General features: G+C 43.3%; 2 protein-coding genes across 14 annotated transcripts in view; one reads left to right on the top strand and one right to left on the bottom strand.

Annotated features, from left to right (window-relative positions):
* LOC110498458 (putative E3 ubiquitin-protein ligase HERC3) overlaps positions 1-11812 on the top strand; it is a 37648-nt gene extending 25836 nt beyond the window's left edge. The window contains exons 21-25 of the mRNA XM_090187721.1: positions 413-479; positions 721-803; positions 7791-7974; positions 8991-9093; positions 9825-11812. Coding sequence (XP_090043847.1) covers positions 413-479; positions 721-803; positions 7791-7974; positions 8991-9093; positions 9825-10033 — 646 coding nt within the window. The 3' untranslated portion in view covers positions 10034-11812. The remainder of the gene's footprint in view (positions 1-412; positions 480-720; positions 804-7790; positions 7975-8990; positions 9094-9824) is intronic.
* Positions 11813-12059: 247 nt separating this feature from the next.
* LOC110498641 (protein FAM13A) overlaps positions 12060-20213 on the bottom strand; it is a 76796-nt gene continuing 68642 nt past the window's right edge. For 8 of the 13 annotated variants that reach the window (XM_090187703.1, XM_090187704.1, XM_090187706.1 and 5 more), the window contains 9 exons: positions 19572-19788; positions 18810-18954; positions 18164-18451; positions 17968-18051; positions 16864-16959; positions 15582-15665; positions 14598-14800; positions 14144-14245; positions 12060-13973 (listed from right to left, as the gene is read on the bottom strand). In XM_090187703.1, the coding sequence (XP_090043829.1) occupies positions 13850-13973; positions 14144-14245; positions 14598-14800; positions 15582-15665; positions 16864-16959; positions 17968-18051; positions 18164-18451; positions 18810-18954; positions 19572-19788 (1343 nt within the window). In that variant the 3' untranslated portion in view covers positions 12060-13849. The remainder of the gene's footprint in view (positions 13974-14143; positions 14246-14597; positions 14801-15581; positions 15666-16863; positions 16960-17967; positions 18052-18163; positions 18452-18809; positions 18955-19571; positions 19789-20213) is intronic. The other 5 variants (XM_090187705.1, XM_090187707.1, XM_090187709.1 and 2 more) reach the window with 1 other exon arrangement.

Here is a 20213-nt window from a genome sequence, read left to right as displayed (position 1 = left end):
CTATCCTAGATAATCCAGGTGCTTTGGGGACAGAACACAGCTGGCCACCAGGGTAAGCGATAAAATGTGACGTTAGCGATGTCACTAAATGCTACTGAGGGCAGAGGCCTTAAAATGGAGAGTGTGTTATCCCCAGCTAGGTTAGGGAGAAAGTCTTTAGCGATGGCTGAGGCTTCCAGGGAGGGATGCTGTCCGTGTCAGTGATGAAAAGTGTGCTGGCTGAGTCTTTACCTCAAGACGCAGCTATGTGGGAGGAATTTTGATGAGGATGACATTGGTCTTCTATTTCTCTGTCTTGCGTTTCCCCTCTCTCCTGCTAGCCCTCGTCTCTTTGTTTTTCCACCATAGTGAGACAGAACTTACATTCTCTACGATCATGTGTTAGTGAATACGTCTCTCTTTCTCTCTCTAGGAGTTTACAACAGCTCCTGGACCATGAGGAAGATGATGTTGAGGAGACATTTTGTCTAAACTTTGCTGTAAGTCCTCACAGGGCCCCCCCCCCTGTTGTGAATTGTGCCAACTCTTGGAGATGTCTGAACCCCAAACAAAACATAAACCCACTCCCTCCTGAAACACTACGTCATTACCCATTTAAAAGATGACTGTACAGAAAGATCTTCACAACATTCAGATGCCAAATCAGATTCTGCAGTAGAAATGGATGATATTTAGTTGCCTGACTGAATGATATCTAACCCCCCACTGTGTCCATCCCAGATCACCAGAGAGTACTATGGTCTGACGGAAGTTAAGGAGCTTATCCCTGGAGGAGACCGCATCACTGTGGACAAGAACAACAGGTGGGGCCCCTTTATTTATATATATATACACTTCTCCCAAAAAATAATGGGAACACTTAAACAACACAATGTAACTCCAAGTCAATCACACTTCTGTGAAATCAAACTGTCCACTTAGGAAGCAACACTGATTGACAATAAATTTCACATGCTGTTGTGCAAATGGAATAGACAACAGGTGGAAATTATAGGCAATTAGCAAGACACCCCCAATAAAGGAGTGGTTCTGCAGGGGGTGACCACAGACCACTTCTCAGTTCCTATGCTTCCTGGCTGATGCTGGCGGTGCTTTCACTCTAGTGGTAGCATGAGACTGAGTCTACAACCCACACAAGTGGCTCAGGTAGTGCAGCTCATCCAGGATGACACATCAATGCGACCTGTGGCAAGAAGGATTGCTGTGTCTGTCAGCATAGTGTCCAGAGCATGGAGGCGCTACCAGGAGACAGGCCAGTACATCAGGAGACGTGGAGGAGGCCGTAGGAGGGCAACAATCCAGCAGCAGGACCGCTACCTCCGCCTTTGTGCAAGGAGGAGCACTGCCAGAGCCCTGCAAAATTACCTCCAGCAGGCCACAAATGTGCATGTGTCTGCTCAAACGGTCAGAAACAGACTCCATGAGGGTGGTATGAGGGCCCGACGTCCACAGGTGGGGGTTGTGCTTATACAGCCCAACACCGTGCAGGACGTTTGGCATTAGCCAGAGAACACCAAGATTGGCAAATTCGCCACTGGTGCCCTGTGCTCTTCACAGATGAAAGCAGGTTCACACTGAGCACGTGACAGACGTGACAGACGAGTCTGGAGACGCCGTGGAGAACGTTCTGCTGCCTGCAACATCCTCCAGCATGACTGGTTTGGCGGTGGGTCAGTCGTGGGGTGGCATTTCTTTGGGGGGCCGCACAGCCCTCCATGTGCTCGCCAGAGGTAGCCTGACTGCCATTAGGTACCGAGATGAGATCCTCAGACCCCTTGTGAGACCATATGCTGGTGCAGTTGGCCCTGGGTTCCTCCTAATGCAAGACAATGCTAGACCTCATGTGGCTGGAGTGTGTCAGCAGTTCCTGCAAGAGGAAGGCATTGATTCTATGGACTGGCCCGCCCGTTCCCCAGACCTGAATCCAATTGAGCACATCTGGGACATCATGTCTCTCTCCATCCACCAACGCCACGTTGCACCACAGACTGTCCAGGAGTTGGCGGATGCTTTAGTCCAGGTCTGGGAGAAGATCCCTCAGGAGACCATCCGCCACCTCATCAGGAGCATGCCCAGGTGTTGTAGGGAAGTCATACAGGCACGTGGAGGTCACACACACTACTGAGCCTCATTTTGACTTGTTTTAAGGACATTACATCAAAGTTGGATCAGCCTGTAGTGTGGTTTTCCACTTTAATTTTGAGTGTGACTCCAAATCCAGACCGTCATGGGTTGATAAATTTGATTTCCATTGATCATTTTTGTGTGATTTTGTTGTCAGCACATTCAACTATGTAAAGAAAAAAGTATTTAATAAGAATATTTCATTCATTCAGATCTAGGATGTGTTATTTTAGTGTTCCCTTTATTTTTCTGAGCAGTGTGTGTGTGTGTGTGTGTGTGTGTATGTATGTATGTATGTATATATATATATATATATATATATATCACACACACACACACACACACAGTGGGGCAAAAAAGTATTTAGTCAGCCACCAATTGTGCAAGTTCTCCTATTTAAAAAGATGAGAGGCCTGTAATTTTCATCATAGGTACACTTCAACTATGACAGACAATTAGGAGAAAATAATTCCAGAAAATCACATTGTAGGATTTTGAATGAATTTATTTGCAAATTATGGTGGAAAATAAGTATTTGGTCACCTACAAACAAGCAAGATTTCTGGCTCTCACAGACCTGTAACTTCTTCTTTAAGAGGCTCCTCTGTCCTCCACTCGTTACCTGTATTAATGGCACCTGTTTGAACTTGTTATCAGTATAAAAGACACCTGTCCACAACCTCAAACAGTCACACTCCAAACTCCACTATGGCCAAGACCAAAGAGCTGTCAAAGGACACCAGAAACAAAATTGTAGACCTGCACCAGCCTGGGACGACTGAATCTGCAATAGGTAAGCATCTTGGTTAGAAGAAATCACCTGTGGGAGCAATTATTAGGAAATGGAAGACATACAAGAACATTGATAATCTCCCTCAATCTGGGGCTCCACGCAAGATCTCACCCCGTGGGGTCAAAATGATCACAAGAACGGTGAGCAAAAATCCCAGAACCACACAGGGGGACCTAGTGAATGACCTGCAGAGAGCTGGGACCAAAGTAACAAAGCCTACCATCAGTAACATACTACGCCGCCAGGGACTCAAATCCTGCAGTGCCAGACGTGTCCCCCTGCTTAAGCCAGTACATGTCCAGCCCCGTCTGAAGTTTGCTAGAGAGCATTTGGATGATCCAGAAGAAGATTGGGAGAATGCAATATGGTCAGATGAAACCAAAATATAACTTTTTGGTAAAAACTCAACTCGTCGTGTTTGGAGGACAAAGAATGCTGAGTCGCATCCAAAGAACACCATACGTACTGTGAAGCATGGGGGTGGAAACATCATGCTTTGGGGCTGTTTTTCTGCAAAGGGACCAGGACGACTGATCCGTGTAAAGGAAAGAATGAATGGGGCCATGTATCGTGAGATTTTGAGTGAAAACCTCCTTCCATCAGCAAGGGCATTGAAGATGAAACATGGCTGGGTCTTTCAGCATGACAATGATCCCAAACACACCGCCCGGGCAACGAAGGAGTGGCTTCGTAAGAAGCATTTCAAGGTCCTGGAGTGGCCTAGCCAGTCTCCAGATCTCAACCCCATAGAAAATCTTTGGAGGGAGTTGAAAGTCTGTGTTGCCCAGCAACAGCCCCAAAACATCACTGCTCTAGGGGAGATCTGCATGGAGGAATGGGCCAAAATACTAGCAACAGTGTGTGAAAACCTTGTGAAGACTTACAGAAAACGTTTAACCTCTGTCATTGCCAACAAAGGGTAAATAACAAAGTATTGAGAGAAACTTTTGTTATTGACCAAATACTTATTATCCACCATAATTTGCAAATAAATTCATAAAAAATCCTACAATGTGATTTTCTGGATGTTTTTTTTCATTTTGTCTGTCATAGTTTAAGTGTACCTATGATGAAAATTACAGGCCTCTCTCATCTTTTTAAGTGGGAGAACTTGCACAATTGGTGGCTGACTAAATAATTTTTACCCAACTATAACTATATCACATTATAACAACAACACTGACTTTAAAAACCGTAAGCTTCTTCCTATCTATTACATCATGGTCCACAGATCATGTTTTATTTCACATTTGAAAAACAAATTCTTATTTACAATGACAACCTGTGAAACACATCAATAAACAACATGTCAGTAAACAATAATTAAACTATTATATCTACAAGTATGTGGTCACCTGCTCGTCCAACATCTCATTCCAATAGCATGGGCATTAATATGGAGTTGGTCCCCCCTATAACAGCCTCCACTCTTCTGGGAAGGCTTTCCACTAGATGTTGGAACATTGCTGCAGGGACTTGCTTCCATTCAGCCACAAGAGCATTCGTGAGGTCGGCACTGATTGTGGGCAATTAAGCCTGGCTCGCAGTCAGTGTCCCAATTCGAGAGGGTTGAGGTCAGGGTGAACTGCTTAGAAGGCCAAAAGTATTGGGACAAGTTCACTTATGTGTATTAAAGTAGCTAAAAGTTAAGTATTTGGCCCCATATTCCTAGCACTATATCAAGCTTGCGTCTCTAGTACCCTGTTGGATGCATTTGCAGTTTGTTTTGGTTGTGTATTAGATTATTTGGTGCCCAATAGAAATTAATGGTAAATAATATATTGTGTCATTGCAGTCAGTTTTATTGTAAATACGAATAGAATATGTTTCTCTATATTAATGTGGATGCTAACATGATTACGGATAATCCTGAATGAATTGTGAAAAGGTTAAGACGTACAAATATTAAGATATGCTAACCTCTCACCATTATTGTTTTCGAGGGGTAGCAGAGTGCAGAGCCAAAACAACCAAAAAATGTTCGCTGTCCCAATACTTTTGGAGCTCACTGTATTTTGAGGCGGCCCTTCTGTCACTGACACAGAGTTTGAGCAGCTTATGGAGGAGTCCATTGAGGTAACAGTACGGGGGTGTGCTGGAAGCTTGTGTTGAACAGATGGGGATGTCCCCAGCTGGGATTGGGTTCAGAACAACAGCAGCCCACATCTCTCCACAAATCCTCATTATACTTTGACTAGCCATTTGACCGTGGGGCCAAATCCTCAGGGCCTCCACCCAGAGAGAGAGAGCAAGCGAAAAACTAACCCATTCATCCTGCCAAAACAGAGTCAGACTACGAAGGCCGTTTTGAAGGCTGTCTTATGCCTGCACTTCAAGTCATATCTAGAATTTTCAAGTGACAGATAGTGGTTAGTGTGGCCTAGTGGTTAAGAACACAGGACCAGTAACTGAAAGGTGACTAGGTGAAAAATCTTTCAATGTACTCTTGAGCAAGGCACTTAACCCTAATTGTTGCTGTGGATAGGACCGTCTACTAAAATGTAAATAAGTGAAAGCATAATTCCAGGAGTTTTTCCTACTTATAGACTATAACTGCAGCCCAGAGTTTTCCTGGACAGGTCAGATGGTCAGGAAAAACTGTTAAACAATGAGTTGAGTCACCTTTCCTCTTCATTACACCGAGGGAGGTTTGTTTATTGTGAGTGGAGTTGTGGAGGTTAGCTTAGCCCACAGATGCTATGGCAAGTTTCCTGCTCCCATTCCTCATTGCCGTTTGCCAGATCGAGTGTTTTTATTTCTGGCTGTGGGGCTCGTCAGTTAAATCTCTGGAGGGAGAGGCTGGGGAGTGTGTGTGTGTGTGTGTGTCTGTTTGAGTGTGACTGTGTCAGTGTGTGTGAGTGTATATTAGCCACATGTGTGTGTGTTAGTAAGAAAGGGAGAGTAGGCCGAAGAGCAACGTTTCTATTCCCCTGCAGCTCTCCTTACGTCTCTGTAGCTGGCTGCTACAGTATCTGTCAGGAAATCAGGTGGGTGGCCAACCATGTTGCTACACAGAGTTCACACATCCTCCCTGGGCCATGCTGTGCTGAACTCCAGGCCTGACACACACTGCCATCATCATCTTATCCTCCTCACAGGAACCTCACACAGGGACAGATTGTGTGTGTGTGTGTGTTAAACATCCTATGTGCAAGGGCACATTTGACTCTTTATCCAGTCATGTGCTGTTTTAAAGATAAAGTTCTTTACCAGTTAAGTTCCTGACTAAATGAGAGAAATTAATCAGGATAGTCTCATCCTTTAACTGTCATGGTTGTTTATTACTAGGATGAAAGTATTAATGAGTAGAGCTACAATCCACATTGCAGAATGCGCAGTACAAAGCCTCTTAATAGTGACTAAATTCAAGATGGGTGTCTCAGTCCCATGGATCTCAATTATAGATGGTTATGGTGGTGGGTTATGTATGGTCTATTTTAATCTGTTTTGATTGGCCGATGCAGTGGCCAAGGGTCTCCGGGTCTCCAATCTGCCCAGTAGAGCGTGTCTCCAGAACACAGAACACCTCCCCTGTGACACCTCCTCCTGGGAGAGACCGCTAGTCTGTGTCACAAATGGCAACCTATTTCCTTTGAAGTAGTGCACTATATAGGGAATTGGGTGCCATTTGAGACACAGGCTTAGTGCTGCTCTCACTGATATTCTCTATCCTCACAAATCCCTATTCCCCTCTTGAGGGGATAGGCCTGCCATGAGAATGAAGCTATACTGACAGTCACAGGAACAACATGTTCAGTCGCAGCCTCAAAGGAACATTTCACCAAAAAACTATGTTTCATTTGTCCATTGTTGACAGTGTCCCAAAATGTTTTGCTTGTCAGCAATCACATGTTCAAGATATGTAATGTTCAAAATACAGAAATCATCCCTGTATGATGAATTTTGCATCATATGATGAATTTTAATAACAAACTTGTTAATCAAATGATAGAGTAATGACAAACTCAATCAAAAGGCCTAGCTCTGTCAGAGTATAACTTATTCAATCATCAAGCTGAAGGAAAGTCCTTTGTTTAAACAGTTCTATGGCGCTTGGATAGTCTTCAGCAGCTCCTGCTGCTCTCCATGTGGGGAAACTATTCATTTAAACCATAAGGAGGCCACTCAGGCCAGCTGACCTGTAGAGCAGTGGGTTATGGGCCATGTAGTCTTCACCATGATGGCCATCTTAGGGCTGAGTGGCATGGCCGTAGGTGGAGGGGCTTGCCACATCACATGTAGTATTAGTGCAGCAACATGAGACAGGCAGGGGTTTAAGCAATAACAAATGAAAATGGTTACAGGGAATTTCTCTCACTTAAAAATCATATGAAGATGGCATAAGTCATGGCAAAATGTGCAGAATATCACTAAATTCGCTTTGAAACTGCAAACTTTTCTATCCACCCTATCGCAAAATGTGTATACGTGCCAGAAATTGGCTTTAAAACTACAACATTTTCTCTCCGTCCCATGTTAAATAGTAGAATTGCATGAAATTAGTTTCACAACTGCAACATTTTCTCTCCGTCCCATGTTAAATAGTAGAATTGCATGAAATTAGTTTCACAACTGCAACATTTTCTCTCCGTCCCATGTTAAATAGTAGAATTGCATGAAATTAGTTTCACAACTGCAAAGCTTTCTCTCCGCTCCATGGCAAAACGTGTAGAATGCAGGAAATTATTGAAATGTCAAATGTTTCTATTTGCTGCCCAGAGTGTTTGCATACGGCCCACAAAGGGTTAGGGCTGGCCCTGGCTATTAACTACAACCAGACTACTGATTGGATCTCCAAAATTAGGATGGTTAACTGTATGGCCACTCAATATTCTTTGTTATGTCTGTCTGTCTGTGTCTCTCTCTGTGTCAGGGAGGAGTTTGTGGAGGCCTACCTGAAGTACATGTTCAGGGACTCGGTGAGCGAGCTGTACCAGGCCTTCTCCTCTGGGTTTCTGAAGGTGTGTGGTGGGAAGATCCTGTCGCTGTTCCAGCCCTCCGAGCTTATGGCCATGGTGGTGGGAAACAACAACTATAACTGGGAGGAAATGGAGAAGGTGAGCTTTAAAGCTAACGCTAATGGTAGGTGATACGAAGCTAACCCTAATGGTAGGTCATACGAAGCTAACCCTAATAGTAGGTGATGGAGAATGTGAGTGCTAATGCTAAGCTAATCCTAATGGTAGGTGATGGAGAATGCTAAGCTAACCCTACATGGTAGATGATGGAGAATGTAAGAGTGAATACACCCCAGGGCAGTCGATCACTGAGTCAAACATCCACGGAAAACACTGGTGTTGACACTACATACTGTTACCGGAGAACATCAAAATGGGTGTGAAATATAATAAAACAGTTGATGCCATACTGCAAAGCACAGTGTCAAAACTAATCAAAATAATTGTTTTAATTGTTGACCCATCACTAAAACGAACCTGTCTTGACCAGGCAGTTCCCGAGGGCATAGCCAATTAGACAAAACCCTTCAGTCAGAAACCAGGAAGTTCGAGCGTCTGTCTGGTCCGTCTGTCTGTCTGGACATGTATGGCTCGCTGAGCCGGGGAGGGCATGGGGATTAGCCATTGGCTAATGGAGGAAGTTAAAAAGGTCACCGTAAGTAATGTGCACTGGGCTTCTCCTGGATTCGTGTTGTTTTTAGCGTGTTGATGTCTTCAGATGATTGTCAGGGGTCTGTGATCTGTGTTTACTGCGAGTGTCGTGTGCAGGATATTGACAACATGGTGGGGACTCTGGCATAAGCAGGGTGTTTTCACAGCACTGCTCAGAATGTGGGAAATGTGTATGAAGTTTGAACGCTGGGGTTAGATTAGGCTAGGTAAAGGGTCTGCACCACACACACACACACACACACACACACACACACACACACAGCTCTGAGGAATTCCACAGGCTGTCACATATGAAGGAATCATGTTCTTACTCTGAATAACACTTAATGATAGTGACCAAGTAGAATGCTCTATACAAATCATAGCAGTTGGCCAACTTCAGTTACATAACTGTCCCTAATATAATAGAACCATATTATGTTGTTTTGGCTTTTCTACTACAGAATGCGGTTTACAAAGGAGAGTATTCAGCCACTCATCCGACTGTGAGGATGTTTTGGGAGGTATTCCATGAGTTCCCTCTGGAAAAGAAGAAGCGGTTCTTATGTAAGTACTAGGTAGAGCCCTCGGTTAATTTGTAAGTATTAATGCGAGAGCCCTCGGTTCTTATGTAAGTATTAATACGAGAGCCCTCGGTTCTTATGTAAATACTGAGTAGAGCCCTCGGTTCTTATGTAAGTATTAATACGAGAGCCCTCGGTTCTTATGTAAATACTGAGTAGAGCCCTCGGTTCTTATGTAAATACTGAGTAGAGCCCTCGGTTCTTATGTAAATACTGAGTAGAGCCCTCGGTTCTTATGTAAATACTGAGTAGAGCCCTCGGTTCTTATGTAAGTATTAATGCGAGAGCCCTCGGTTCTTATGTAAATACTGAGTAGAGCCCTCGGTTCTTAAGTAAGTATTAATACGAGAGCCCTCGGTTCTTATGTAAATACTGAGTAGAGCCCTCGGTTCTTAAGTAAGTATTAATACGAGAGCCCTCGGTTCTTATGTAAATACTGAGTAGAGCCCTCAGCCAACACCTCGTTAAACTATCACAATGACAATCTGTAGTTTTACTCAAGGTCTAAATAGGCACTTACTAGTGTTGGGACTTAACATTGAGCTTGAGCCACTGGCTATCTATTTCTAACGCTTCAAGGAAAGAAAGCTGCTTGAGTATTAGTACTCTCAGCCTCTGAAACTGTACATCTAACGCTATCTCTCCCTCTCTCAACTATAGTACTATACCTAATGCTAACACTAGCCCTCCCCTTTACTGTCCCCTCTTTCCCAGTATTCCTGACGGGCAGCGACCGCATCCCCATCCATGGCATGGAGAGCCTTCGCATCTCCATCCAGTCCACGTCGGCCGAGGAGCACTATCTGCCCGTGGCCCACACCTGCTACAACCTGCTGGACATGCCCCGCTACCAGACCAAAGAGACCCTACACCGCCGTCTCACCCAGGCCGTGGAGCAGTACGAGGGCTTCAGCCTGGTGTGAGACTGTGGCTGGGTCAGTGGCTCCCCCTAGAGGCCTGGAGGACCAGGGGGGGAATTAGCATGGCTGCTAATGCTAATGTACTTTAATAACAACGCCCTGTGAATGGGGGTGGCTGGATGGACGGATGGGTGGTGGGAAGGGGCCTCTTTTCCATAGCACTTTCCCTATACAGTTTACCGTAAGAGATGATATATTTTGAGTTATAATTGTCTTCTATGCAGATTGATGTACATAACTTGAACAGTTTTAATTAAACCAGCTTTTTTTGTTGCTTTAAGATAATTTATTGAATTGAATAGTTTTGGGGGATTTGAAAAATTATACATGTCAGAGGTGAACATTGAAGCCCTTTACCTGCGATCTGGTCTTTTACTGCTGTTCTTGGGTCAGTTTGAGGACGGATGATACCAGATTAATACATCAGTCTGGCCTTTTACCGTTGATCTTGGGACAGATGATACCAGATTAATACATGAGTGAACAGCAGGCAGACAGTTCCATACTCAAGCCCAATAAATACATGGCATTCTAATGCCATACCCACAATACCAGTCTATTTCTACATTAAAAAGACTAACTGAACGACTGGAGTTACTTACATGTATCAATATTTCTTTGATTGCGATGCCGTTGGAGTGATTTTATTACAGTAGTATTGGTGAAGTGTCTTTTCTTTTTTAATGGATGTTAATGTCTGTGTGCATGTTGTCGAGAGGAAACGCTAAAAAGACTCATTGTTACATAATAAACACAAATACAGCTAATCCACATCTCTTTGATCCCGGTAACCCCAGATTAGGAATAAATAATCTCAATGTCAGAATGAGTGCACATTTGTGGCCTGGCGGATTTACAGATGATCTGTTCATGGTTCCCACCGGTTCCTTCTGTGATGACACCGCATTCGGACCAAAGACATTAGGATTGGTTGATTTGACCTGCAGAATTAGTCTTGGGTCATTGATTAGGTTTAAGGAACAGATTATATTGGGTCATGTTATTAGCAATAACGAACAGCTCAGTAATGTAATGACGTTTGTATGAGGGTCAGGGGACGCTGCACTCTGAACATCTCTGCATCGTTTCCCGGCCGTTACTTCAATGACTATTCTCTCAAGTGTATCTGGATCGTGTGTTGATATGCAAGTGATAGAAATAACTTTGTCTGTGCATTCTGCCTATTCAGTCCTATTACCGAACGTCTCAGCCAATGGAGGTATTGTATTGTATACCATTTCTCTTAAGCCATGTCTTTCTCCACTGTAACTGGGTTAAGACAAACGTCGTTATCTATAGGGACGGCTGGTCTCCTTGTTTGTCTTTTGTTTTAATACATCAATAGCCACAAATTTGCCCAAGGGGAATAATTACTATTTTGATTGTCACCCTCAGTGTAGACAAAGACATAATAAACAAAAACAAATGTCAGTGAACTTTTGTTTATTCAAAGCTGTGCTAGGGCAATACCTGAGGGAGGCGCAGTGTGTTCTATTATAGCCTGGTCCTTAATCCATTTGTGCTGTTTTGCTGACTAAAGCTGTTGGCAAGACAACAAACCGATCAGCGACCGACCAGGCTAGGGGAAAAGCCAATTCATTCCTATTATTCTTATTTCACCACGGTAATGGCGACAATTCCAAATCATGGGGTCAATGTTTGCAAATAAGGGCTTATTAGTGGATCTATAACTGGATTGTTTCAAGTATATCATATTTAATTTTGTACCTTCTAAATGGATGACATTTTTTCCCTGAACAAATAAAACGTAATTCCAGCTTGCCCTGTAGTTGTGTTTTAAATCAAGAAGCTATTTTATAGGTTGGTCTGGGAATAAGGATTTGCTTGTGGATAAATGAGCGGTGCATATAGGGGGACTTTGTGTAAAGAAATTCATTTTGTTGTAGAGTTCAACCAATATGAATGAAATTGCCATGTTCTTTACATGTATGACATTGTGCTCTTGAAGTATTTCCCTGTGAAATGTGTTGACATTCACCACACCAATGAAAACCCAACGCCAACAAACTCAGTAAAAATATGTTTGGTTTTATATTATATATATACAATTTATGTACTAAAATGTACACACCCATAATTCATTATGTCCACCAGTGTTTTACATTCAATAAAAACGAAAGTCACACTATTAAAATGATCCATTTTGGAGAAAAAGGAAAAATGTACTTGCTCACTTAGCAATGTAAACATAGATCTGGATCCATATTTACAAGGAACAAATAGGCTATGAAAATACCTACATAAAAAAAGAAAGCAGCATGCCTTGACTGAGTATTGAAGGCTCTGCGTTGGGGATTGGCAGCTATTTTGATAGTTATTGGGACTTTTCTTTAAGGATGGATGTTCCACACAAAATGGCCCTTGTCGGTCAAAAATATACCACTGATTTCAAGACAGGATAGCTTATTTTCACACAAAGTGAATAGGAAAAGAACACACCAATGCAAAATAATATACAAGCAGTCAAATTCATAAGTGACTGATGACCATGATCACAATAATTCATGAAATTGTATACATTGATCCACTACACTATTTTGGTATGCAATCTGAGTCATTTTCTTTGGATCACAATAACACATCATAGACTATTTGTTTTGCATTCTAGTTCTCAGTTTAAACAAATTAACGCTCCTCTGACATTTCCTCATAGTATGCTAAAAAATACACACAATTTCTGGAAACAAACTAATATAAGCATTGATGATAAGTGTGTTTTTCCTAGGTTAACATCGAGATTATTGCCACGTTCACGTGCTAGTCGGAACTAGGAAAGTCGGAAATGTTCGACTTGCTAACTGGTTGTATTTATACATGTGCAGCGTTCAACTAGTTTTCAAGTCGAAAATGTCAGAGTTTACTAGTTCCGACTTGCACATGAATGTGGCATATGGCACCAATCATGAGTTACATTTAAAAATACATCCATTGGCTGAACTCTGCTAGACTGGCTGTCTGATTGGTTGTTTGCATGCAGATTGTAACGGTCTGTCTCCCTTACAAAAATACACAATCCCCTCATTAAATTTCTGATTACATAATCTTGTTTCTCAAAATGGCAATACCTTAAAGTACATAATCCCAAATCTAATGTTACACTCCACATTAAGACTTTTTTTGAATCCAATATAAAAGTCTATATGAACTATATGAGTCTACATAAACATTCAAAGGAAGAAAAATAAATTAAATCAATACAACACTCTTTGTAAATGTATCCTTTAAATGAGTGATGACTATTTGATGTAGGGTAGTTCTTGGTATCAATCAATATCAAGATGCACCAAATTTTTTTTAAAAATCTTCCTTTGAAAAAAGGTTGGTTTTGGTCCACTCTCTGCGGGGTCAGGAAAATGAGGATGTTTCTGGTTCAGGGATACAGTATTTTCCTCCACTTCCCCTGAAAAACCGATGTGGGGACTCTTTTAAGGCCTGCTACGTTAGGTTAGTAGTCATTCAAAGATGCCCGACATTTTGAGTTCCGGGGTTCTTCTTCTATACGGGGGAAACAACAGACAAGATGGAGTAGCCTCCGGGGCAGCACCTACATGTCAGTTCCAACACCTCTCAGGTCAGTAACTAAGCCATACCGTTTCCCTTCTACAGTTGGGATTAATCAGGGGGCAACATGTTGGCATCTCCTGAAGCCAAATGAGTCTATGGCACAAGAAAAAAATAAACATATTGTGAGGGATGATGAGGTGTATCTGTTTTCCTTTCCATGGGCTGGTGTGGTTCATCTCTTATTGAGACTGAGCCTCATTCATTCCTCTGTCAGTCTTTGATGTTTTATTTTCTTTAGGGGAACTTAGAGGCATCTCCTTTGCTGATGAGAACCTCTATCAGCCTAAGCTTGGCTTTGATGTGCTTGTATTCGTTATACTCTACCGCCAAAGGGGAGCGGTCTTCCTTCTGCACGTTTCTACGGCAACAGCAAGTGGGAGGAAGCAAAATACAAAACATTAGCTGAATGGACGACGGTCAAAATGGCTGTGCAACCAAAGATGAAGGACAGTACATCACCTCGCATCATCTAATTGTTTACATTTAGTCCAACTAGGACACGAAACAAAGCCGGAAACGTCATCTTACCTGCCGTTTTGCCTGAAGAATTGATCTTCAAACTCTCTTAGGTTCTTGCGGATTCTCTTTTTCTCCTCCCGGGCCTCTTGTAGCTGCTCCACTAGTTCCGGCCTGTGTGTGGGGGAGAGACAAACACTGCTTTAGGCATCTGAACCTCAAAGGTTGTTTTGACTCTAAAAGGCTTTTAAAGTCCTTCAGGTTGTTTCAATCTTAGTTGTTTAAGAAGTGAACGTTCTTCTAAACACATGAAATACCACAGCTAACTTGAATAGATAAGACATCAACAATAACACGAGACTACTAACGATTGCACTACTTTAATTCTACAATCTAAACTACAATGCCCGTGTTATTCACCCATCCAGATGCTTTAGATATAGGTCAATTATATTTAATCCAATTCAACTTTATTTATCCCCTCAGGGACAATTAAGAAGAGGTCAGGGCCGGCTTGGGTGCTTACATGGTGGCCGAATGCAGGTTGGACAGACGCATGTCGGTGGTGTTCTTGGAGGGCGAGAGCTCGTCGACGGGCGAGATGAAGCCGTCCGTCTCCTCCTCCAGCTGGTCCAGGAAGCCCAGCATACTGAAGTCTGGACGCACTGTCCCTGTGATCTGGGGCTTGTTGTTGGACTCGGAGTCATCCTCAGAGCCATCCTCCTCCTCCTATGGGCACAAAACCAGCGAAGGGGGAGGTCAGTGGAGGGTTAAGGGGGAAAGGGTGAGCGATGCTGGGGTGAACTGATCGTAGTGCCATGGGGCTGTCAAGGGACCCCCAGGGTCAAGAGCTATGTTAATGCAAGAGAATCAAGTATTGTTAATTTAATGTTACTGGAATCAGAGCACAAAGAAACATTTATTCAGTCGTTTTTCAGGCACAGGCCAGTTTGATGAGGTTAATACATGTCTATTGTTAATTTTTCCACTTTGAATTTATTTTAGATTGTCTCAATCAGAACTATTCTAACACATCCACAAATTGCAGCACAGACGTGATGAGCATCTCAAGACCAGAGTTGATTTGACGATCTCCCTATTTTTGCTTGATTGGATTACAGTATTTGATCTGATTTATTTTTGGTGTACACACACATTGACACACACCATGCACAGGCAAGTCGCCTTGTTAGTCCTTCTCACACACTATCAAGTTGATCCCAAAGCAATCAATCTAACAAGTCATGAAGCAGCAATCTAAGCATCAAAAACCAAGTTGATCCCAAAGCAATCAATCTAACAAGTCATGAAGCAGCAATCTAAGCATCAAAAACCAAGTTGATATTGAATCAAAACCGCCCCCCACGAGTGCTATGGGTGGCCACCCAATCCACAGGCTGCAATCAGGTTTGGTTGAGAGGTGAGGGAGTAGGGGATTGGAGGGTGTGAGGGGGAGGGAGTTGCGTTCTGATCACTGATTAGTCGAGCACGAGCAGCAGTGTGTCTTCACCTTGATGTCGTCAAAGAAGAGCGCGGCTTCGCCCTCGATAATGGGCTGAAGTACAGGACCTCTGCGTTTGCTGGAGGGGGAGGCCTGAGAGTTAACAAGGAGGGGTTACCACTCGAGAACTGACCCCAGTTCAGCTCTGACTACAGAGCACATAAAGAAACTGAATAGCATCCACTACAAACTGATCCCGGATCAGGTTTGTCACTGTAGGATTTTCTGCTGAACACTACCATGCTTCTTTTGGAACCTGCACCAAGTACTAGGATCAGAATGACCTGCTCTTGTTTGTGGGACCTTGTCACGACCATAATAGGCTTCTTCAGTGAAAACATAGCAGTAGGCTCTCGTGTGATTTTAAACCTCTGAAAGGCAGGCTGTGTAACAGGTTTTTAGATAAAACAGATAAGAGTATCACGAGTCAGCTCTTTACCACAATGAATTCAGCAGTTGACATAACCCTATATTCCACCATGTACAGCACATAAACGTTTGCTAGGTCTCCAATTTATATAATGAGGATTAAATCTATTATATAAAGTGTGTTCTGTACAGTACATTAGGTTCATAACACAGATTAGATATTGCGTAATCAACGTGTTTACACAAGAAATTAAAAGAGAAAACTGGGACAAAACATTCAAATGTTCTCTTGTATACCCGTTACATAAACCATATGGAGACGAAATGTATTACAATGGAAAAATATATTCTAATAATCTTTAATGTATTGGTGGTTAGAGGTTATTGTGAGATTATATATATATATATTTTTTTTTATCCCCTTCTGGTTTGAATCCAGCCTCAGCGAATCCCTATATCTGATGAGAATCTGAACTCTTGAACAGCGTTTTCTGCCCCTCTGTACCCATCTTTCTAGTCTAGATGGAGAGTCTGCACAGCTGTGGTGTGCGTGCGTATGTGTTCGTAGTTCCCTGTGGCCAACTGAGTTGCTGTGGCCCCAACTTGTCACCTTTGAGCTCTGTTAAGAACCTGTGGATCGACTGAGCCACTTAAACCGAGTTTAGCTTTAGGGCATTGGTCTTGAGGCTAACCTAGCGCTACGGCTAGCCACTACATACAGTCCCGCCTATGGACACTGACGTTAATGCTAGCCTAATGCTAACATTAGCGTTGTTCGGATTAAGTGCCCACGTAAAGGAGCTTGAGCTTCAGCCAATGCTACGTGGTGACCTTTACCACCAGCTCCTCAAAGAGAAACCCAGGAACAACTCTGCTGTGGAGAAAATGAAGGGAGAGAGCAAAGAGAGCTAGCTACACTTACAATGACGGGGATGGTGGAAACTCTGCAGAGGATCTGTTTGACCAGGCGGTATCTGTCGTACAGGGGCTTCATGATCTGTCTCTCAGTCTTGGTAACCTAGAGAAGAGGCAGAGAGAAAAGGGAAAGGCACATTGTTAGCAATAGCACACCGCTAGTTAGCTAGCATTAGCACTCCCCTGTGGTGCTACAATAGCAGTCTGCTAGCTAGGGCTGACACACAACAACATGCAAGGTAACAGATTCCATCCCCATCAATTCAAATCCAATGTTTTTTTTAGTACCTCAGAGGACAACTGGCCATAAACTAGGATAGAAAGTCACACAGGGAAGGCTATGGGTGTCAAAAAGGACACCTTTCCACCACTTTCTGATAAACAACCTTAACAAGGATTAGCCCTTGCAATTAGTCCAATCAAAAAGGGATTCCATGTCGATTCCTTTACAGGTAAATTAAGACGTTAGCTGGCTTCTCGTCCTTCAGCCATTGTCGTCGCTGAGACAACAGTACTCGTCACAGCTGTCTAAAGACGTTTGGTCTGCCAATAACGACATATTGCAGTACAGAAGGTCATGTTTTCATTGGTATTTCATCCTTTTAATAATGTATTGTTGTATCTGGGTCTCTGTGGCTGCATTTATACCAGCAGACATATTCTAATATTTGTTTCATGAATTGATCTTTTGACCAACCAGATCAGCTCTGAAAAAGGTCTGCTGTGAAAAGATCTTATGTAAATTGGTCAGAAGACCAATTAGTGGAAAGAATATCAGAAAATGGCTGCCTGTGTAAATGCAGCCAACATTGTACCTAGGTTGCATAGTTCAAAGTGCACAACTGTGTGCACACATTCTGCACTCTACACACACACACACACACACACACACACACACACACACACACACAAACAGCTTGGTTCAAGACATTATTCACTCTTCAGTTGTGATCTAGGTCAGGTTTTCCACTGGACAGAGACTGATTTAATGCATTTGTAGGATTTTTTTTTAGCTATCAATTAATGTTCAGGCAAGAGGGGTGGGCTATCTAGAAGGATGTATGAAATAGTTTTGGGGGGGCAGAAAAGGGACAGTGGACAAGACACTCACTGGTCTACCGTGGATGCCTTCGTAGTACAGGAGAGCCTTCTGTAAGGCCACCTTCTCAGCGCCAATCTGCTCCCGGGTCATATCCTATCAGAGGAGGAAGACACTGTTAGTTAGCCTTTAGCCGTTAACCATTAGCATTTAGCTATTAACAGTGGTCCGGCATGTACAATAAGCGGCTAGGCGGCTCCTATCTCACCTTGACGTCCTCGGGCCGCCCCACCTCGTCCCTCTTCTCCTGCAGCTTGTTCTGGACGCCCTCCAGGGTGTTCTCTACCGGGGGCTTGGGCGCCTTCTCCTGTTGGGGCTTCTTCTCCAGCTGGGAGCCAAAGCTCTTGGGCAGGGTGTTGCTGCGCTGGCGGGTCAGCGGAGGGAGGTCCTCCTCAGACTTGTGGAGCTTGTGCTCTTTCAGGTCTTTGCGGAGCTTGGCCAGTTCATTCATCCACTTCAGGACCTCTGGGTTGTCAGCCTTGTCACTGTGTGAGGGCTGTAAAGAACAACATTATTTCTATTAATCCACAAACAGCAGCAGTGGGTATTTTGACGTCTTCCCACAACATCTTGACTTTATCAGTTGACCCCATTCCTGACACCCCTCCCATCAGCTGAGTCTCATTATGAACTCTCTAATCGTGTTTACTTTGAAAGAAGCCAGTCGTGTCTTATTAATTTAATTTTATATTTCTGTGCATTTCTTTGGATGCCTTGCTATATCTCCTAATAAGCTTGTTGTGCTGCTCTGCCTTCTCTGATATACTGTAGCTACTTTAGAAATCAATCAGAAAGTGGCTCACTCATTTTTCCTTGCTGTCCAATGTTTCAGCTACAGAGGGGCCACTATTTACCCTGTATTTGCGCTCCTCCTCAAACTTCTCCTCGTACTTGTGGATCTTCCTCTTGAGACCGTGGATCTTCTTGGAGAGCTGGGCTGAGGTCAGCTCTTGCTGGTCGTCGTCACCGCAGGAGCCCAGAGAGGAACTCCTCCTCCGACTGCAGGATAGAGACACAGCCATAGAAATAGAAGGACTGCCTGTTGCTATGGACACAGAGTCACGTTGGACGTATGCACACGCCTTCACTCTAAAAACACACAATCTGATGGCCACCCATTGTAAAAAAAAAAATTAAAAACACATGCATGAACACACATCTAATCACACATTATGTGACTCCCATATCTTGCAAATAAAACCGCAGTCTACTATAATTCTCTTCGTCTTAGATGTTGAGTTTACAATTGCAACTATTGATTGCGACTTTTCCAGACGAGTGTTTGCACTGCAAGAGATAAAGCAGATAAAGGCGCTATACATATACCGCAGTATAGTTGTGACTAAATTATAATGACATTTTACTGCTGTAACGTTCATAGCTAACTCGACTTGTAAAAATGACATTTTTTATAATAGTAAGTCCTAGGTTTTCCTTAGATATTGTAACTACATACCAGTAGCTGTCTAATACTGACCAACGACCTGAGTTTGTTTACAAAAAATGGTCACCCCAATAATAATTCATAAACACACAAACAAACCTACACACACACACACACACACACTACTCGTCCCCAAATTCAACAGTACTGTAAATCCATGTTGGTTCCTCACCTGGCAAAGGAGTGTGTATTGGGCGGCGAGGGTGGCACCTCGGTGTCATCTATGTACTGCTGACAATGACCATAGGCGTGGAAACGGGGGGACAGCATGGGGTCGCTGTCCTCTTCAATCAGCTGGCGAATCAGGCGGCCCCCCACTTGGGGCGAAATGCACGCCTCCTCGCTGTCCATGCTCTCCCGTTGCCACGACGAGTAGGCCGGGACTGGCTCTGTGGAACACACATAAAGTAACACAGGTTAGGGGCGGCAGGTGGTTAGAGCGTTGGACTAGTAACCGAAAGGTCGCAAGATCAAATCCCCGAGCTGACGAGGTAAAAATCTGTCGTTCTGCCCCTGAACAAGGCAGTTAACCCCCCTGTTCTTAGGCTGTCATTGAAAATAAGAATTTGTTCTTAACTGACTTGCCTAGTTAAATAAAGGTTAAAAATTGAAATTAAAGTTGGATAGTGACAGAACCTCCATGAAAACACACACACACTAAAAGTGGGTTAGACTACCATGGACCGCTCCAAAACACACTGCACATATTGATATCACAAGGCTTTATAATCCAAAAGGTAATGCAATTTAAAAAAAGGAAAGTGACAAAAAACTGCACTGCACACACACACACACACACACACACACATCACCA

The sequence above is a fragment of the Oncorhynchus mykiss genome, chromosome 10 (assembly GCF_057628025.1).
Source record: "Oncorhynchus mykiss isolate SJ-2025 chromosome 10, ASM5762802v1, whole genome shotgun sequence".
In the NCBI taxonomy this organism is placed as follows: Eukaryota; Metazoa; Chordata; class Actinopteri; order Salmoniformes; family Salmonidae; genus Oncorhynchus; species Oncorhynchus mykiss.
Note: the sequence above shows the minus strand (reverse complement) of the source record. Positions and strands in the feature narration are given on the sequence as shown.